At 37.4% G+C, this 18,681-nt stretch overlaps 1 protein-coding gene across 4 annotated transcripts in view; it reads right to left on the minus strand.

Moving 5' to 3' along the window:
• Window positions 1-18,681, minus strand: part of EML6 (EMAP like 6) — a 285,377-nt gene that overhangs the window by 141,713 nt on the left and 124,983 nt on the right. For all 4 annotated transcript variants that reach the window (XR_009602202.3, XM_060605873.3, XM_060605862.3 and 1 more), the window contains exons 3-7: window positions 18,168-18,327; window positions 14,622-14,720; window positions 11,913-11,981; window positions 4,303-4,488; window positions 2,324-2,459 (exon numbers count right to left, since the gene is read on the minus strand). Coding sequence is in view for 3 of the 4 variants with exons in the window: in XM_060605873.3 (XP_060461856.1) it covers window positions 2,324-2,459; window positions 4,303-4,488; window positions 11,913-11,981; window positions 14,622-14,720; window positions 18,168-18,327 (650 nt within the window). In the remaining variant the exon portion in view is untranslated. The remainder of the gene's footprint in view (window positions 1-2,323; window positions 2,460-4,302; window positions 4,489-11,912; window positions 11,982-14,621; window positions 14,721-18,167; window positions 18,328-18,681) is intronic.

Genomic DNA, 18,681 nt, shown 5'->3' on the forward strand with positions numbered 1-18,681 from the left:
GAGTTGGCCATGCAATCAATATAAACCCCCACTTACCTGGATGCACATTGTGCACTGGCTTGTGAACTCTCCTTTGAGACCCTTAAGTCAGGGACTCAGTATCAGGTAAAAAAGTACAACACGGTAAGTATGACTTCTGCTATGATATCCACTTTAAAATCTATCTTTTAATTTTGTGATATAGTTTCTGGATGAGCTGGATAAAGTGCCAAAAAGGAATCATCATTGCTGGTTTATGCTCCCCAACATCTAGCCAGTTTATGGTCAATAATCCCACCTAGTAAATTAACTCATCTCTTGTCTAAGTACATGATTTTCTCTCCATTTACCTTGAAATATATACCAAGAAGTTTCATGATTCAAAGTCAAACGTTTTTGGCTGCTTTACCAATATTTTTTACATTGCTCTTATGGATGCTTGCTTGCTCATATCTGTTTTAAGTATTTTTCTGAATAAAGTTATACTGGCTCATGCACTATGGCAGAGAACTAAAGGGCCTCAACTGTCTCCTTGTCAATGCAGTGAAGTGGACACTACATTTTACAACTTGGTATGGTGACCCCTGTACCTGGTATTCAGAAATGCATCCAAACATGATCCCGAGCTTCCATAAGAAAATAACAATCCAATCTCCAGATTAGCTTTTTGTATTTAAAAGATATTTTAGGAAACTGGACTCTGAGTACATATAGGAAGTACAAGATCCAGCTCACTTCTGTACTGCATAATTTTTAAGAAAGGTTTGGTTGACAACAATATTATTCAAGGAGGATGGCCTAAAGAATAGGTAGTATTCTTCTCTCAGTCCTCTGGAATCTACCTCAGGTCAGGAGAGAGCTCTGAGCACCACCAGACCACTTGGCCTTTGAAGAAACCTCTGTGGCCACACTGCTGTCAGCCTGCATCAAGGGGCTTTGTGGAAAAGAACCTGATGAGTAATGGCTCACTTCAGGCCTTTCGAGGACTTGGGTCTCCTGTCACAGAACACTCTCTAGGAAGATCCTTGGGAAATTTCTCTCTCATTTCAGCACTGGGAGAAATTCACCTTCACCTGAGCAGTGAGTCAGTTTTCATCTTGTGGACAGCATAAGTCACGGTACTGAGCAACCCCTCCCTCAGCGATGGCTGGAGGAGCCAAGAGCAGCGTCTGGGGCCCCTCTGCAGCAAATAGTAGAGCCCCCCCTCCACGTACTTAGTGTACCGACATCGCCTAGGACTTCATCTTATCTTTTCTGTTTACATTTCCACTTTAAATTCTCTCAAACCCCAATTCTTTGCCTGTAAGGATGAGATTATAATATGATGAGAATTTAAATAGATGTATATAAACTGCTTTGTATTGCCTGGTACCTATGGTGAAAATTTATTTTTTTTTAAGTTTTTTTTTTAATTTTTTTTAACATTTATTTATTTTTGAGACAGAGAGAGACAGAGCATGAATGGGAGAGGGGCAGAGAGAGAGGGAGACACAGAATCCGAAGCAAGCTCCAGGCTCTGAGCCATCAGCCCAGAGCCCGACGCGGGGCTCAAACCCACGGACCGTGAGATCGTGACCTGAGCTGAAGTCGGAGGCTTAACCGACTGAGCCACCCAGGCGCCCCCTTATGATGAAAATTTAAATAGATGTATATAAACTGTTTTGTATTGCCTGGTACACATACTCAGTATATTGTAATAATAGCTAATATTTATTGAGGGCTGTCTTCCATGACTTACTCTAAGCACTCTGTACATGTTTTTAATCCTCATACAACTCTACGTGGCTGTTGCTAGTAATTATCCTCATCTTAGAGAGGAGGAAACTGAGACCCAGAGATTTTTAAACATTTGACTCAAATCTATCATAGGCAAAACTTGGATTTGAATCCAGGTCCCCAGCCCTGATCCCAAGTTAACTTCTACTACTCTGATAGCTACTACTTTAAAGCTAATTTTTTGGTCTTGTTTTACCTAGCAATTATTTATTTACTTATTTTCAGAGGCTGGATGCAGTCTCATTTAGGGTCACCAACTTGTCCAGAATTTCCCAGTTTTATAATTCAAAGTCTCATTTCCCAAGATACCACTCGGTGGTTTTCTCATTATGTTATTGATCTTTGTAGGAGGACCACTGCTAGTACACACAGATACCTTCATGCAAATGAGAAAGAAGGGGTATCCATTTGTTTTTAACACACTTTTGATCGTGTATGCAATCCATTTATGTAAACTACCTTAAATCCTTTCCGGAATAAGATGGGTACAGAAACAAATATAAATACAGAACTTCACATTGTATTTAACACTTTTAGAGTTATGGGTAATTATTACCACATGCATTACCTTTATATCCTTGTTCTGTCTCCCTGAGATCAATTTTGGTTATTGGTTTGAAATCAGTATCCCATAATCGAATACACCCATCTCGTCCACCAGTGGCAAAGCCTTCTTCACAAGCATACATGCTAAAGATTCCAGCCTGTTGAGTAAGGCAGATTATACTCAATACTTGAAGGATTCTAAGTAGTCATTATAGTTGGAGCTTCATGATTAAAAAAAAAAAAAGCAAAAACAAAAACATTTTTAAAAACCCTTGTTCTCGGGGCACCTGGATGGCTCAGTCGGTTGAGTGTCCAACTTCGGCTCAGGTCATGATCTCACAGTCTGTGGGTTCGAGCCCCGCGTCGGGCTCTGTGCTGACAGCTCAGAGCCTGGAGCCTGCTTCTGATCCTGTGTCTCCCTCTCTCTGCCCCTCCCCTGCTCTCACTTTGTCTCACTCCGTCTCTCAAAAATAAATAAATGTAAAAAAACAAACAAACAAAAAACCTTGTTCTCTATTGCAATCCTGACAATAGAACAAGTAGCCATTTATAATATCCTTCATTTTGGCTAGAGTAAAAGTTAATCATGACTACCACCAAAGCAAATCAGTTCAAATGCTCCTTTACCATTACTAAACTGATGGCAATTTGAAAAAAAATATTATTCACTAATTCCTTGGTTAAAGTAGATATGAAGATCAAACTCCTTTAGGTGACAACTGATCCTTATAAAGAAAAGACAACAATAGAGGTGTTTCATATAAATCACTTCTCAAAATAATCAGGCAAAGATATCTGAGCTAGGAACAGAAACACTTTTACTGGTACACAGGTGCCTGAAATGCATCTCAATGAGTTCAAGAAAGCAACACCTGAGCCTAATTGAAAGCAAATTACATTTGTGTTAATTTGTTAAGCATTATATGAAGATGCTTTTTTTTTTTCACACCTGAAATAGTCCCATAACTTAAAGATGTTTCTCCATAGGAAAATATTTTATCTGGTCTATTGAGAAGTGCTGTAAGAATATACTGTTGACATAAGATCCAGTGTGAAGAGAAATGAGGTTACTAAGGCAGCTGCTTTTATGCATGGGGACAAATGCTGACCTCTGAATGGTTTCAAGATTGGTTTCATAATTAGTGAAGCCAAGAAAATTGGTTCAACATACAAGCCAATGAAAGATCTAAAATTTTACAGCTCTTTTGCTAAGACGTGCTTAAACTTTTCTTTATTTAAGAGTAATGGGGACCAATTTGAGGTCAGGACCTAAGCTACAGGTCTGGTGAGTTTCTAAAAATTGTTTACCAAATTTCCATTTACTATAATAGGCTTTAGCTTTCACATCTCCCCATTCTTCTGGGCATTTCCATTTTATCATCTATAGATACAGCAGTGTAACCATTATTATAGGTGTCAAAAGAGAGCAGAATGGTCAGAAGTAAAGTTTGCCCATGTTCTTACAGAGCAGATCATCAAAAAAGAAGTGTGTCAATGGTTTCTGTTTGCATTTTAAGAACTTGTGATTTGGATTTAGAGGTTACTTACTCAGAGTGCGGAAAATCTACCCTTACTAACAAATGTAAAAACAAGAGTTGTCTACATATGGGCCACAGGCCAGCAGCAAAGGCATCATCTCAGACTTACTGAATCGGAATGTGCATTTTTAACAAGATCCCCAGGAAATTCACAGGTACATTAAAATTTGAGAAGTACTGATCTATAAGATAAAACTGATGATGAAACAGTCCTGTTCTTCTAGATGTGGATGAATAACACTAATCAACCAATCAATGACTGAAGTGAAGGTTAATTAAATTATTGAGCTTTTGAACTATTTCTTTTAAGGTGAACAAGAATAGCTATAATTGGGGAAATCTTTGATGAAGGTTTAGGTAGTTTTCAGCAGAGTTCTGCTGATTTTAATACAACAGGAAAACACACTTATTTGTGATATCAACTTATTTAATAATAACCAAATTTCCACATGGACATACTCACACTGTGTGCTCCTTGAATGGTGCGGACTAAATTGAGCCCTTTCCAGACATAGATGTCGCCATTTAAAGCACCAGAATAGGTGATGTCATCTTTGGCACATGCAAGGCAAAGGATGGTCTGAAGATCCCCTGTTTTGCCAAATATCCCTCTTTTTGCAGTCAGGGCATTTCCACAGAGTGTCCAAAACTGGAAAGTGATTAAAATACATAGATCCAAAAATAATGTATTCATCCTGATGCATCACATCATTGGTATTTGCTTACATTTCAGTACGTTTCACATAATTTGCTATAGCTGAACTAGGCACATGTAATTTAAGTTGTTCTGCGGCAACCAATGGAATCACAAAACCTTTTAGCCAACTACTAGCAGCATAATAAACACTTTTAGCAGTGTTATTAAAACTTTCCAAGCTCCAAAATTTCCAAACTTTGCTAATTGTTTAATGATGATTAAATACAAAAGCTCAATGTTCTCAGAGTTGGAATAAAGTGGGTGAATCATCATGTCTTTAATTTTTGGTCAAATTACAAAAGCAGTATAGGTTCATTGTAGAGGAGTTTAGAAATAAAGAGAAGTATAAAGAGGAAAAATGAAGTATCTACAGCCTCCTGTTAACACGTGGATGTATCTTCCAGATGTTTTTTTGGTGTGTGTGCATGTGTGTGTATGTATGTATTTGGATATCATGTGTTTCTAACTTGAAATGTTATATATCTTCACTGTAGAAATCTTACTCAAAAGCTTTCTGAATATGAGTTATCTTCCCATATAGCCAAATAACTAAGCTTTTCAATTTTCACTGAATAATTTATCATGTGGAAGACCATAAGCATAAAGCTTGAGCCACTTTATAGAAAGCAACAAGTAGACTTCTGTGGCTATACAGAAATTAACTGTTTTGTTTTGGCATAGTTTTTAAAATGTATGAACTGGTATAACTTTACTGCTAAGTATACAGCCCCTCAACATTTATAAAGGCTCTTTACATTTATTTGATCTTCATAATACTCTTGAGAACAGGCTAAAGCAGCTATTCCTATCAGCCCCACCTGGAAGTGAGGGAAAGGGGGCCTAAGTGGTTTGTTGAAGGTAAGGATTCAATGGGGGTTATACATGAGAAAATACTGAGGTCTTGATATTTGCTTTGAGAAATTTCAATCATTTTTAAAAATTTATTTTGAGAGAATGAGAGAGAGAGGAGAGAGAGAGCAGGAAAGGGACAAAAAGAGAGGAGAGAGTGAATCCCAAGCAGGCTCTGCATTGTCAGTGCAAACCCCAACTCCAGGCTCAAACTTACAAACTGTGAAATCATGACCTGAGCTGAAACCAAGAGTCAGATGCTTAACCAGCTGAGCCACCTGGGCACCCCTGCCTTGAGAAGTTTGAATCTAATGAAGATACATATAAAACCAGAAATAATTTCAAAGCAGCATATTTAGACTACATACAAGTGCCAAGAAAATTCAGAGAGAACCATGTTGAATTAACTGGAACAAGCAAAGCTAGGATTTGGATCAGTGGTGAGAAACAAGGTGCATCTGGGATTAGGAGAGCAGGATCAGGCAAGTCCAGGTGACAAATGTGTGAGGAAAAATCAGTGACAAGCCAAATATTTTGTGCCTTAGGAGAGGAAAAATGGTGGCCCTCTTAGTTAAGTATTGAGGGAAGGAGTTCTGGGCTGACTGTACTACCTTGGAGGTGCAGGACTCTGGCAGCTATGGAGGTGACGGCCTTTATGGAGGATGAGAGGCAGGTGTGCAACCACTTGAGACAATATAGAATTCTTCTCTCATTGGGGCGCCTGGGTGGCTCAGTCGGTTGGGCGGCCGACTTCGACTCAGGTCAAGATCTCGCGGTCCGTGAGTTCGAGCCCCGCATCGGGCTCTGTGCTGACTGCTCAGAGCCTGGAGCCTGTTTCAGATTCTGTGTCTCCCTCTCTCTGACCCTCCCCCGTTCATGCTCTGTCCCTCTCTGTCTCAAAAATAAATAAATGTTAAAAAAAAAAAAAAAAGAATTCTTCTCTCATTAAGGAGCAATTCTTCTCTCTTCTGTCAACTCCAGTGATTTGTTTCTTGGGTATTTACTATTTCTATGAAAAGGTACTCAAGTATAATACAGAAAGAACAAAAAGATTTGGGGAAAAGAGGAGTATGTATAAGCTTTGGGAAAACATTTAAGTATTAGCTTTGAACCTGAACAGGGGTGCCTGAGCAGCTCAGTTGGTTGGGCGTCAGACTTTGGCTCAGGTCATGATCTTGCGGTTCTTGAGTTTGAGACCAGCATCGGGCTATCTTCTGTCAGCACAGAGCCCACTTTGAATCCTCTGACCCGTCCCCCTCTCTGCCCCTCCCCTGCTTGTAATTGCTCTCTCTCTCAAAATTAAATAAACTTAAAAAAAAAAATAATTTTGAACCTGAACAAACTATTAAATGTAAACACCTACTGGTAGTATAAACATGCCAAAACCCAAAGGCAGATGTTTCCTTTTCTCACCATACACGAAGATTAAAAGGACAATAATTTTAAAATCATTATTCCTAAAGAAGGGTAATTACTTTGCAGTTATTATTTCTCTAACTCTAGAATGTGCACCTCTGATCTGAGTTACTGAAATATTCTAATGAAAAACCACAAAGCATAAAGAGACCATTATTCTCAGACACAAAGGTTTCTAATGAAATCACCCAGTCAGATGGAACAAGGCCAACATGAAACATTCCAAATAATCAAATGACTCTCTAAAAAGGCACATATAGATGTAACACCAGGATAGGTATGAGAGTTTTTGTAGAAATGGCAAATCTCTGAATTCTCGGTTCCTGAAAAGCGCTTCCTGTTTGGAAAACAGTGACAATTTTGGATAGCAACGTACCAGCAAATCCACATCAAAAGAACAGATGTAGTTTATCTTTCCCAGTCTCCATTCCCAGATTGTAATGCAAATTTTGTTAGAACTGGCAGATACCTTGGAGTTCATTTGGCCCTAGGTAATCTCCAAAGTCCCTTCTGTCTGTGACTAGAGACTAGAGAAGGATCAACAATATCCACAAACCTGGTAGGCTCATTTGCTGTAAAACCAACCAAGCATGACAATGATCAACTGCTACTGTTTTCAAGCTTTCATTTCAGATAATTGTTATTTGCCTGTCTGCCAACACTGGGGATTTGCAAAAACACAAAGGATTTCACCCTAGCTACAAAAATGTCACATAACAATATTTTCTTGGAGTACATCAAAGATTTTGCATTCAGCTTGTGACTGGAATCTTTAATTTGCTGTTAGGTAGGTTTTTGCAGGGCCGGGGGGGGGGGGGGGGTGAAGTGGGGATCATGGAATTGCTTGTAGAAAATAAAGAAGCCTGTAGAAAATAAAGAAGAAAATAAAGAAGCTTGTTGGAAGCCTGCTAAAATTTGTTATGGATTTCTTTCTTTTTAAAATATTTTTTTACGTTTTTACTTATTTTTGAGAAAGAGCGCAAGCACTTGTGCACAAGGCGGGGAGGAGCAGAGAGACGGAGACACAGAATCTGAAGCAGAATCCAAGCTCAGAGCTGTCAGTGCAGAGCCTGATGTGGGGCTTGAACTCACGAACCTCGAGATCATGACCAGAGCCGAAGTCGGATGCTTAATTGACTGAGTCACTCAGGTGCCCCTGTTGTGGATTTCTTTCTAAACAAAATTAATAAAGATGGGTAGACGGGCATTGGGAGATTATTCTATTTGAGGTAAAAATACTTAATTTTGCTTAGAAAAAAAAAAGTGCCTGTCTGCTAAAACAATTTATTGTTTATTATAAATTATTAACAATTTATTTTTCTAAATGTTTATTTTTTGAGAGAGACAGAGTGCAAGTGGGGGAGGGGCAGAGAGAGTGAGACAGAATCGGAAACAGGCTCCAGGCTCTGAGCTGTCAGCACAAATCCCAACGTGGGGCTAGAAATTACAAACCGTGAGATCATGACCTGAGCCGAAGTCAGACACTCAACCGACTAAGCCACCCAGGTGCCCCCATAATTAACAAATTTAATGGGATAAACAGCTCTTAGTGTTTTCAAATGAAGCTCCTGGGTTTTATATGTCTTTGTTTTTGGAATTAACTGATTAGAAGAGTTAACCAAGGATGAAAACAAACAGGGAAGAAGCTGGAGAATTCCATCAGTTAAGCAGCTAATCTATTTTTTTAATATTTTGTTTTTTGGGGGAAAATCAGGCCAAAATAGATTACTGAAGAAATAATTTCCAATGGAAAGACCTCTACACAGGGAGCCAGAGACTGAGTTTAAATCTTATCTGTACCACCATTTTTGTGATCCCAGAAGATGGGAAAAGAAATTAACATTGTGCCCCTACTGGTTTCACACACTGTGTAATGTAACTCTTAACACACTCCTAAAGTAGTGATCCACAACCCCCTGGTTTCATGGGGGTGTTTTTTGGGAGAGAAATTCAGCCTCAGGGAGATTGAACAGCTTTCCCAGAGACAAGCAGGAGATACAAAGAGGATTCCAAGTCAAATAACCGCCTAGGTCTTGGCTTCCTCACTGCAGAATATGCAGACTGGATGATGGCCCTGTGATCAGAGTCCTAGACTTCCATAAAGCCACCATCACCTGATGGAAACCAGTCTCATCATGAACTCACATAATTCTTTGCTTGTGGGTAAAAGAACAATTCAGTGCCTTTGCCATTTGTCAGACAGATTAGAAATTCATGTTGATGGGTATATATCTTTGATTAATAAAAATTATAAAGGAAATTATTGGTAGGACACTTGATACCTTTGAATAATAGAACCTATACGCTTATCTTTTTTTCTTCTGTTTTTTTTCATTACTTTTTTCTGATTTTGGAAAAATATGTGTTATTGTAAAATAATTTTAAAAATAAAGAGACAATTTAATCATAAACTCCATAGCCAGTGTTAACTGCTTAACATTTTTTGGTATCTTTCCAATTTATTTCCTATACAAAAATATACTTTACTTCTAAAGTAAAAAGAAAAAAATCAAAAAAAAATTACCTCACCTAGTAGACTGTAAATAAATCTTGAATATTTCCTAATAACATTAAATAATCATCTAAACCATGACTTATAATGATTGTACAGTATTTCTTCCTATGGATCTACCATATTGTATTTAACCACCTGGGGGCAGTTTGGTGGCTTCAGGCCTTCTTTAGTCTGGTTTTATTTGCTGTTGGTAAGTTATTCAGCAATGAACCTATTCTGGTTCACACTCCTAATAATTTCCTTGAGATAAATTCCAAGATATGAAAATATGAGCGGTGTTCTCTTCACAGCAGCACATATACTAATACTGAAAAAAAAATCACTACCGCAAAGGATATTAACATTTTTTTAAATTAAAAAAAAATTTTTTAATGTTACTCTTTTTAGAGAGAGTGAGAGAGACAGAGCACGAGTGGGGGGAGGGGCAGAGAGAGAGGGAGACACAGAATCTGAAGCAGGCTCTAGGCTCTGAGCCATCAGCACAGAGGCAGAGGTGGGGCTCGAACCCCCGGAAACCAGGAGATTGTGACCTGGGCCAGAGTCGGAGGCTTAACTCACTGAGCCACCCAGGCACCCCAGGATACTAACATTTCTAAAGCTATTGATAGATATTATCAAATTTCTGGACTTAAAGACTAGAAATACTCATTTATAGTACTCATTTACATCTCCCCCAGCAAGGTTTGACAGTGTTCAGTCACTAAATCTTTGTCAGCACTGGATACACTTTAATCCTAATTCTGATAGATTAAGCATTGTTATTTAAAAATTGTTATTCCTAACTAAGAAGATTTAGCATTTTCATCTATCTGTTAGCCAACGTTTCCATTTTTGTCAATTATACATGTCCTTTCTCCGTTGTACAGGTTTGCTGAAGGTCTTTACATTTCAAGAACAAACCAAAATTCTATCTAACACGCTTGTGGCTTACACTTTGCTCATGTGTGGTTTATCTCTCTTGTTTCTTAGCAGTTGGGGGCAGGTAGACAGAAAGTTTTAATGTTTATATAATTGAATCTATAATATTATCTTTATGGTTTCTTTGCTTCTACATTCAGAAAGGCCTTTCACCCACTTGAGAGCAGTTAAACATTTATTTAGATATTCATATAATTATTTTATAGTTTTTTAAACACTTAACTCTTTAATTCATAAAGAATTTATTTTAATGTATGGTATGAAGTAATGATATATAACTTTTTTCTCCCAAATAGATAACAAACTGTCCTAGGGCCCACTGGTCAAGATACTATTATATTCTAAATTGTTATACATATTAACCTCTATTTCTCAGCTTTGTTTTTTTTTGGGGGGGGGGTATTGTTATTTATCCTTATCCCAATCTGATACATTTTAATTATTTTAGTTTCATAATATGCTTTAGTAAATACAGTATTTTCCTCTTCATTATCCTTTTTTTATTCAAGTTCTTGGTTATTCTCATTCTTTTATCCATCTAGACTAACTCAGAATAATTTAAAAGGAAATGTCAGATAACAATAACAAAACTTCTTGAGATTTTAACTGAAATTGCACTGAATATAATTGAAGTGATGTGTTTAATTATTAGACTTCACGTCCAGAACCAAGGTTGTCTCTCCATTTGTTCAAGCCTTTTGTATTCCTCTGTGAAGTTTTGTAATATTCTTTAAGCAAGTCTTGCATATCTCTTGTTATATTTATTTCTGGACATCTGATCATCTGTCCCTTTCTAACAATTAAGTCAGAACAATGGGAAGGATCATAAAAAACGAGACTGAAAAAAGAACAAAAGAACAGGGAAACAGGAGGAGTTGGTTGGGGAAATAATACAGATACCTATTCCGTTCATACAAAAATGCAGCAATTTGGTACTAGCAGAGATCCACACATGCTGTAGTCAAGCAAGTAATCCTCACACTCTTTCAATTATGAACTTTAATCTCTATTGTGTACAAATCTGTAGACAGAAGATTCTGGGTCACATCCCAGGGTCCAGAGGAAATTTCTGCTATGTTGGAGCAAAGAAAGTTAATGGTGTTAACCGTGCTACCCATTTAACAAAGTAGAAAGAAGCAAATAGCTAAAGGTAGGTCCTGGGCTACCTGTGGTATTTGAAGCTGTGTAGTCTAGGGGAAGACAGAGGCATTTAAAAATCAATGGCTCAGGTAGGCTCGTACTGTGTATCCCTCTATTTTTATGTCCAACCCAACGCTGTTCCTTCTAAAATAACTTCTCAACATGACAGAAAATGTTTTGATATGCAGTATGTGTAAACATTCATCAAAATGTAAAAACTTAATTTACAATATTAAAATCAGAACTGTTTTAAAGCATGCAATCCTTGAAATACTAGGAGTATTTGATTTAGCATTTGATTAACACAAAGTTTTCTTTTCAGCTGCCTGCTGGGCACTTCACCTGATGGTCCTTACACTGTAGTTCTGAAAGAGAGCCCCCTCAGCTGATGCTAGCTTGCTTCAAGATCAATGCAGTAAAAGGCTCCAAATTTTAGAAAAATAGAGCCATTCCTCAACATCAAATTATATATATATAAACACCTTAAATTCTTCTCATAAAAGTTACCAAAAAAATTTTTTTTAAATAACTACTTTACCTTTATATGTTTTACTCCACAGCTAACCACTCTGTTTGGCTGATATGGATCCCAGGAAATATCAAAAATCTGTTTAAAAGAATTAAAAATTACTCTGTTGGTAATATATGTGTTTTTGCCTTCTTTCAGCTATCAGTTCAACTGCCAAGACTCTATCCAAAATTTAGAATACACTGTTACTTGCATGGACTGAAAAATGGGCGATTTGGCTCTGGGGTTGGTTCAGGAATTGCTAACACATATTTTGTTGCCTATCTACTTACCTTAGACCTGAATAAAGAAATAATAATTAACCACAATCAGTGAGACAAACTGGTGTCATATTTTTAACATGGTTCATCCAGGGTAAACAAATTGCAATGCTTTAGAATAATTTTTTGATCCAATTTTTCTATACCTGTACACAATGCTAGTAACATACTTTGACATAGCTTTACAATAAAAATCAAGAGAAGTATGAAGTGTTTTATTTTGAGTAGGAAAATGTTTAACAGTCAAATGCAATTCAATGTGGCCAACACTTTCTTGTAATCATGGGCAGGGGCATTTATTTGGCACCTAAATTAGCCCACCAAAAATAGTCCTTTAGCCTCTCATTTTAATCTGACCCAAAATACTATTCTATTTTGCATTCCCCAAGGAACTGAAAACATATCCATTAACACTACTGAATGTTCTTTAAGGAAAGCTACTAGACGGTTTGCAGGCAGTTCTTTTTCCATTTTTGGAACAAGGAAGAGAAGACTGTCAACCTTGAGGGTCAGATCACCTGTGGCAAAGTACATATTTCACCAGCCAAACTGAAAGATTCGTATCTAGTGGCTCTGAAATTTGGTCCATGCAGCTGCATTTTTAAACAGACCCCAAGAGATTCTGATGCAGTCAGTCCAAGGACCGCATTCTGTGAAGCTCTAATAGAAAAAAAGAGTAATTGTTAGGGCCAATGTCTCAACCAGATAAAGAGCTCATGACACTCATTTCTCATCACATAGGAAGGAGCAATATGGATCAATCATCAGAGAGAAAAGGAGGACCTAACCTTCAGTTAGGTAGAAAGAAGCAATTATGAACTACAGAAACAACACTGAAGAAAGAGCACTTGGTCCAAGTACCAAGTTTCAATAAGGTCCAGTGCCCATTTTAGCTATGCAACCTCAGGCTAGTCTCATCATCTCTAAAATACATGACACCACCTCAGTTCTGTTATGAGGGCAATGAGTGTTATGAGCACTCAATTACAAAAATGAGTGCTAGGGATTAAGTATTTTCTCCACTAAAATAATCTTGAAGATAATCATTTGCCCATAAGGAGACATTAATGATTCATATTGGCACCAGTAATAAAGAACAAAACTGTGTTCTCCCAGTTTTGGGAGACACTGTGTTTCTCCCAGACAAATCATGGAGTCTGGGAGAACAGTGTTCAAAAAGAACAGTATTTCATTAAAACATTCTAGGATCTTAAAATTATACATTTGCACTAGAGTAGCATTGTACTTTTCATAATCTACTTCTAAGTGGAAGGTATAAAGTACATGAACAAAACAGTAAGAAATAAATTCACATTGATCTAGTCTAACTCAACTTACTTTATATGATATGATGGGATTATCACATAAGCAGAAACAGTAATATACAAAATGTGAGCATTACAAGTATTTTCAAACTGTTCATTAAGTACTAAGTTAATACTGATTAATTACCAGTAAGTTAATAATCTGGGAGCAGAGCCCAAGCATCACTGCACTATAAAATCTCCCTAAGGAATTCTTACATGTTGCCAGGGGTAGGAACCATTGGGAACAAAAGGGTGCTGGAGCTCCTCCAACACTAAAGTTCCAAGGCTGGTCATTTCTGGACTTTCTGAGAACTTAATCCTTGAGTACAATTTGCTCAAATGTGCCACAACAACTATCAGGTCACCTTAAAATTATGATTCTCCCTCAATGAATATGCTGTTCATTTGAAAAAAATTTTTCAGAGTTCACACTAAGAAAGAGATGATGAATTTCATATTTAATTCAGGCTTCATTCTCACTTACACTGAGAAGAAATACAAAACTATTAATCAATGTAAGATAATCATGCCAATTCACTTTGTTTGAAATTATAAAAAATAAAGTGGTCACATTATTTTAATTATGCAAGAGAATGGAGAAATAGATTTCTGACCTGCTTCATAACCTACCTTGCCTGCTATGACTGTATGAAATTATTTCTGAGCACACTAACTTCAATATGATAAGCAAGCCACAATCTTAAGATTCTCAAATATAACAAAAATCCCTAAGTTGTCACTATACTCATTTGAAGTTAAAATGTATACACCTGTAAACATATTTTGTGAGTATTATTTTCTAACAACTACTTCCATTTCTAAAGGAATACATCAAAACTTTACAATTTCAAATTCAATTCTATTTTGACTTTATGATGAAGAAGCTAGATGCCAATATCAAAAATTTGCTTTGCCTCTGAAAGGTAGTAACAATTTAAAGAAAGCATCCAATCACCAGAAGAGATCATGCCAACACAGCTATTAGTCAGGAATTGATTTTTTTTTTTAAAGTCAGTTTTTAGGTTGAATATGTAGGAGAAATCTTTACATGGAGAATTTACTTTTAAAAATAGTACAAATCTGGGAAGCTACTTCACAATTCGTTCATAGTTATGAAAACTGCGTGGCTTGATCCAATAAGCTCTTCTTACCCGGTCAGAGTGGCCGGTGGCTGAGGCCAGAAGTTTTCCCTTCCTCCAGTCCCAAATGCAGACTGTGTTTTTTGCATCCAGTCCCACAGAGGCCAAACGCTAAGAATAAGAACAATAATTTAATAGCTGAAACTGATAGGCACATTCCTGACTATCCAGGTCTTCTTTCAACAAATGGTCACTGATTACCTACTCTGGGCCAGGCATTGAATGTATGCAAAAAAAAAAAAAAAAAACAAATGATTTCTCAAAATCTATTTAAAGTCCACTGCTAAAGGCATCACAAATGACTTCCATTAGCATATACTACAATTTCAAAAACCCAAAAGCTGTGACTTGTTTGTCACAAAGCCTCTGATTTAACCAGGTGAAATCAGAGGAACACAACTTGAAGACAAGGTTCAGATTTTTTAATTTTTAAATTTAAAATATTAATGTGAGATTAAAGATAATCTAGGATTCCATAATCTAAAAGCCTTGCCAAACTGCTAAAATCAAAGGGATTGACGAACACATAGGGAAGAAAAACCCATAAATGAACGTTACATTCATTCTTAATCTTCATAGTTTCACAAACGTTTCGGGTGACTAAAGAGAGTATATACTGCTGGTAAAAGAAATCTGGTACTTCATCTTCCCGTCTACATTCTTTGGGTTCATTTCAGAACTCGTTTTCAAGGAAAAAGAAAATTCAACACATTTAAGTATACACAACATCAAAAGTATCAAAATATGTATTAGAAACACCAACATCAGAGGACCTAGTAGGATGCCACACCTAAGGAAACAGCCCTGTGTCATGGACAGAGGTCTGGAATGGGTGTAAGGAGATTTGGCTTCTGTTTTGACTTGTGAGGAACCAGATCTTGAAAAATTAATTAACCTCATTAAATTAGGTTTTCTCATTTGTAAAATAAATGCAAAATATCTGTTATGTCTACCTTGTAGGATTATTGTATGGGTCAATGCAATCAGTGAAATGATGTAAGTCAAAGTGTTTTGAAAATACAGTGTCACTCAAGTTTAAGAGTATCTGAGCTTATGTGTTTCACTATGTTTGAGTGTGTGTGTTTATGTGTGTACATATATGTGGGATGACATATGGCCACATATAGCTACATGTATATATGTGTTGTTATGCAGGGATTACTCAGGTTTCTTCAGTAAAGATGGCTTCTATTAGTAATGTTTAGTATAAAAAATATATAGTTGGAAGTTTTAAAAATATGCCCTCAAGAAAGAGGGTCTTTGTGGTGTTTTTTCCCGTTTTAATTGTGCATTCAAGCAATGAAAACTGTAATATGTGGTTGCATTTTTATCCATGTAAGAAAACAAAGTGGTGAATTTCATTTGGCTTATTCTTTTGCCTTTTTTTTTTTTTTAATAAACACAGGCACTAAAGTAAAATCCACATTTCCTGATGGAAAAAAAAAGCCAAAAGTTATCTATTTTGTTCATTTGTAGACAGTGACAGGCCCCATAGCTACCTAAAAAGCATTTCTATTCCCTTTTGTTGTTGGAGAGGTGATGGGCCATTTGTCATTTTCTAAATATCACTTGATTCCAGTGAACTCTGTCCAAGGAATAAGGCAGATCTGAAGCAGTAGGCATCAACAAGCCAAGAAATTCATCACAGCAAGCAAATAGGTTATTCTTCTCAACTGACAGTTAAGTGCCATGCAGTCCACCCCCAACGTCACCCTTCCAAATGGAACCTACAAGTGAACAAGTAAGATTCCAACACAAATCACATGGACAAAGAATTAAACATTAAAGCTGGATTTCCTTCTGCTGCATGGCATTTTCTTGTGATGCTTCTGAACACATTTTTGACAATGTTTGCTAGAAAAACACAATCAGACAACGTGCATATAAGTACACATCTAAGCATACATTTACACTTAGACTTGTGTATGCATTCTGGTATTCATTGATTTAGTCAGGAAGTCTGGAACTACAAATCTGGACAAATGTGACTACCCAGGTATTTCTCCTTATACATGGAATCACAGTGGAATGGATGCATTATCCTAACTAAAGTAGATGTGATTAGAGTAGTAAAATAAAAAACTATACATTCCAGGGGTCTACATATGTAGTGAAGCTAGTCCAAGAAAGAAAAATGCAATAGTGATCATTACCCTCTCAAAACAGCAGGAAACACTAAGTAAGCTGTTTAAAAAGTGACTCAAACCAGCTCAAGTCCCGTGATCCACTCAACTTGCCCCAAACTCTCAGGCCTGTCAAGCCTCTATGAAGAATTTCACAGGTCTTTACACAGCAAGGACTTACAAAATGAATGCTGAAATTTGCCAAAACCTGGACTGAAATATTAACTGGCAGAAATACAGAGGAAGGGTGGCCCAGGATCATGGAGAAGGCTGGGGAAAAGGCACAGCCCTAGTTCGGAGGTGGAGGCAGTGGAAGCCAGGAAAGGTGCCTTTCTGTGTGCACTGCCCTTTCTGTAACATATTTTTAAAATGGACATGTAACTGACATCTGTAACGTTAACAAACCTTTTCTGCCAAAGGTTGCTGGAAGTCAAAGGCAAGAAAGAAAGCTTGTTAGGGGTCCTGGGAAGGCTTCAGGAAGTATGTCCCTTAAAGCCCTTTGAAATGTCTTAGAAGAATGAATCATTTTAAGGGGCAAAGAAGGTGAGTAGGGCACCAGAGACGGAGAAACACAGCATGAGGGAGGGGCTGGAGGAGCCAAAGTGCAAGGTCTGGTAGAGGAATCTCACCGCCTTGTCCAATCTGACTTCAAGGAGATAGTGAAGCCAAGGCTAAAAGAGTCAGTTAGCCCACAACACCCAGACACAAATTATAGACTTATTCACGGAGTTCTCCAAGCTTTGGTTGTTTTTAAAATAATGCTCTCACACTTTTTCTAGTTGGTGAAATACATTAGCAAGAAACTGTGTGGAGACCAGTCAGAGGATACTTCAAATGTCAGGCAGGACATGGATTTGTAACTTACAGGATGGTGGCAGAGAATGGGAGGGGAGAATGCATGTAAGGGTCACTGTAGAGATACTCACAAACACTCATGAATCAGTGGCAGCTTGAACTGTGGGGAGTGGGTAGGGAGAAGGAGGAGTTAGAAGAGGAACTTAAAAAGTCAAAGAGAATTTTCTCAGTGAATTATTAGGAGGTGGTGAATTATTAAGAGAGGACATTCTCAAAGCAAAGGGAACCAAGGAGATGCTCAGGGCTTGAAGTATATGAAAAACGTTTGGGCCAACACTAATTCCAAATAGGAAGCTAACATTGGACCTGGGTCATGATGGACCCAATCAGCATGAGTTCATGACTTCCTTCCGGAAGCTTTTCAACCAACGCTAAGACTGGGGGAACCAAAACTGGGGCCTACCCAGAGCTGGGTATCAGTGCCACAGCTTGGAAAAGGATCCGACATGATTCTAGGAGGCAGACAAGGGGAGGTGGCAAGGGTTAGTAGACTTTCTGAGCCTATAAGCTTCATGAACTATAACTCTAGGTGACTCGTGAGAAGTCATTACAGAAAACAGAAATGGAAAAAGATACATACCTGTCCATCTGAGTCGAAAGCCAAGCAGGCGACTCCATGTGTATGGACATCCTTAAGAATAGACACAGTCTGGACATTATAGGAATCCCATATACATATATATGGCTCCTTTCCAACTTGGCCAGTTGCAACAAGAGTTTTATCTGGGTGTAAGGCAAGGCTGAAAAATAAAAAAGCCTCTTTTCATTTCCTCCTGAACAAAGTTAGGAAAAATATTGATTTTCTTTTATCCACATTTATTTCTCAATCATCTAGCAAGATAATCTCAACAGAAAAAGTCTGAACTGTCCTCAAAGTAGTAAGTTACCTGACTGGTCTGATGGAAATGTTGAATGGAAAAGAGAGGCTTAGCACAGTTTAACAATAATTTCATCTGATTTTACCCATTTGGTTACCTTGAAAATCAGACACTATTATAATCCAGGATTAGAAAACCTCCATGGTTCTAGAATTGTTTTATGTCAAGATATTTACTTAATGACTTTCAAAGTATTACTCAGCTTTTTCAAGTTAG

This window comes from Panthera onca, chromosome A3 (genome assembly GCF_046562875.1).
Source record: "Panthera onca isolate mPanOnc1 chromosome A3, mPanOnc1 haplotype 2, whole genome shotgun sequence".
Classification (NCBI taxonomy): Eukaryota; Metazoa; Chordata; class Mammalia; order Carnivora; family Felidae; genus Panthera; species Panthera onca.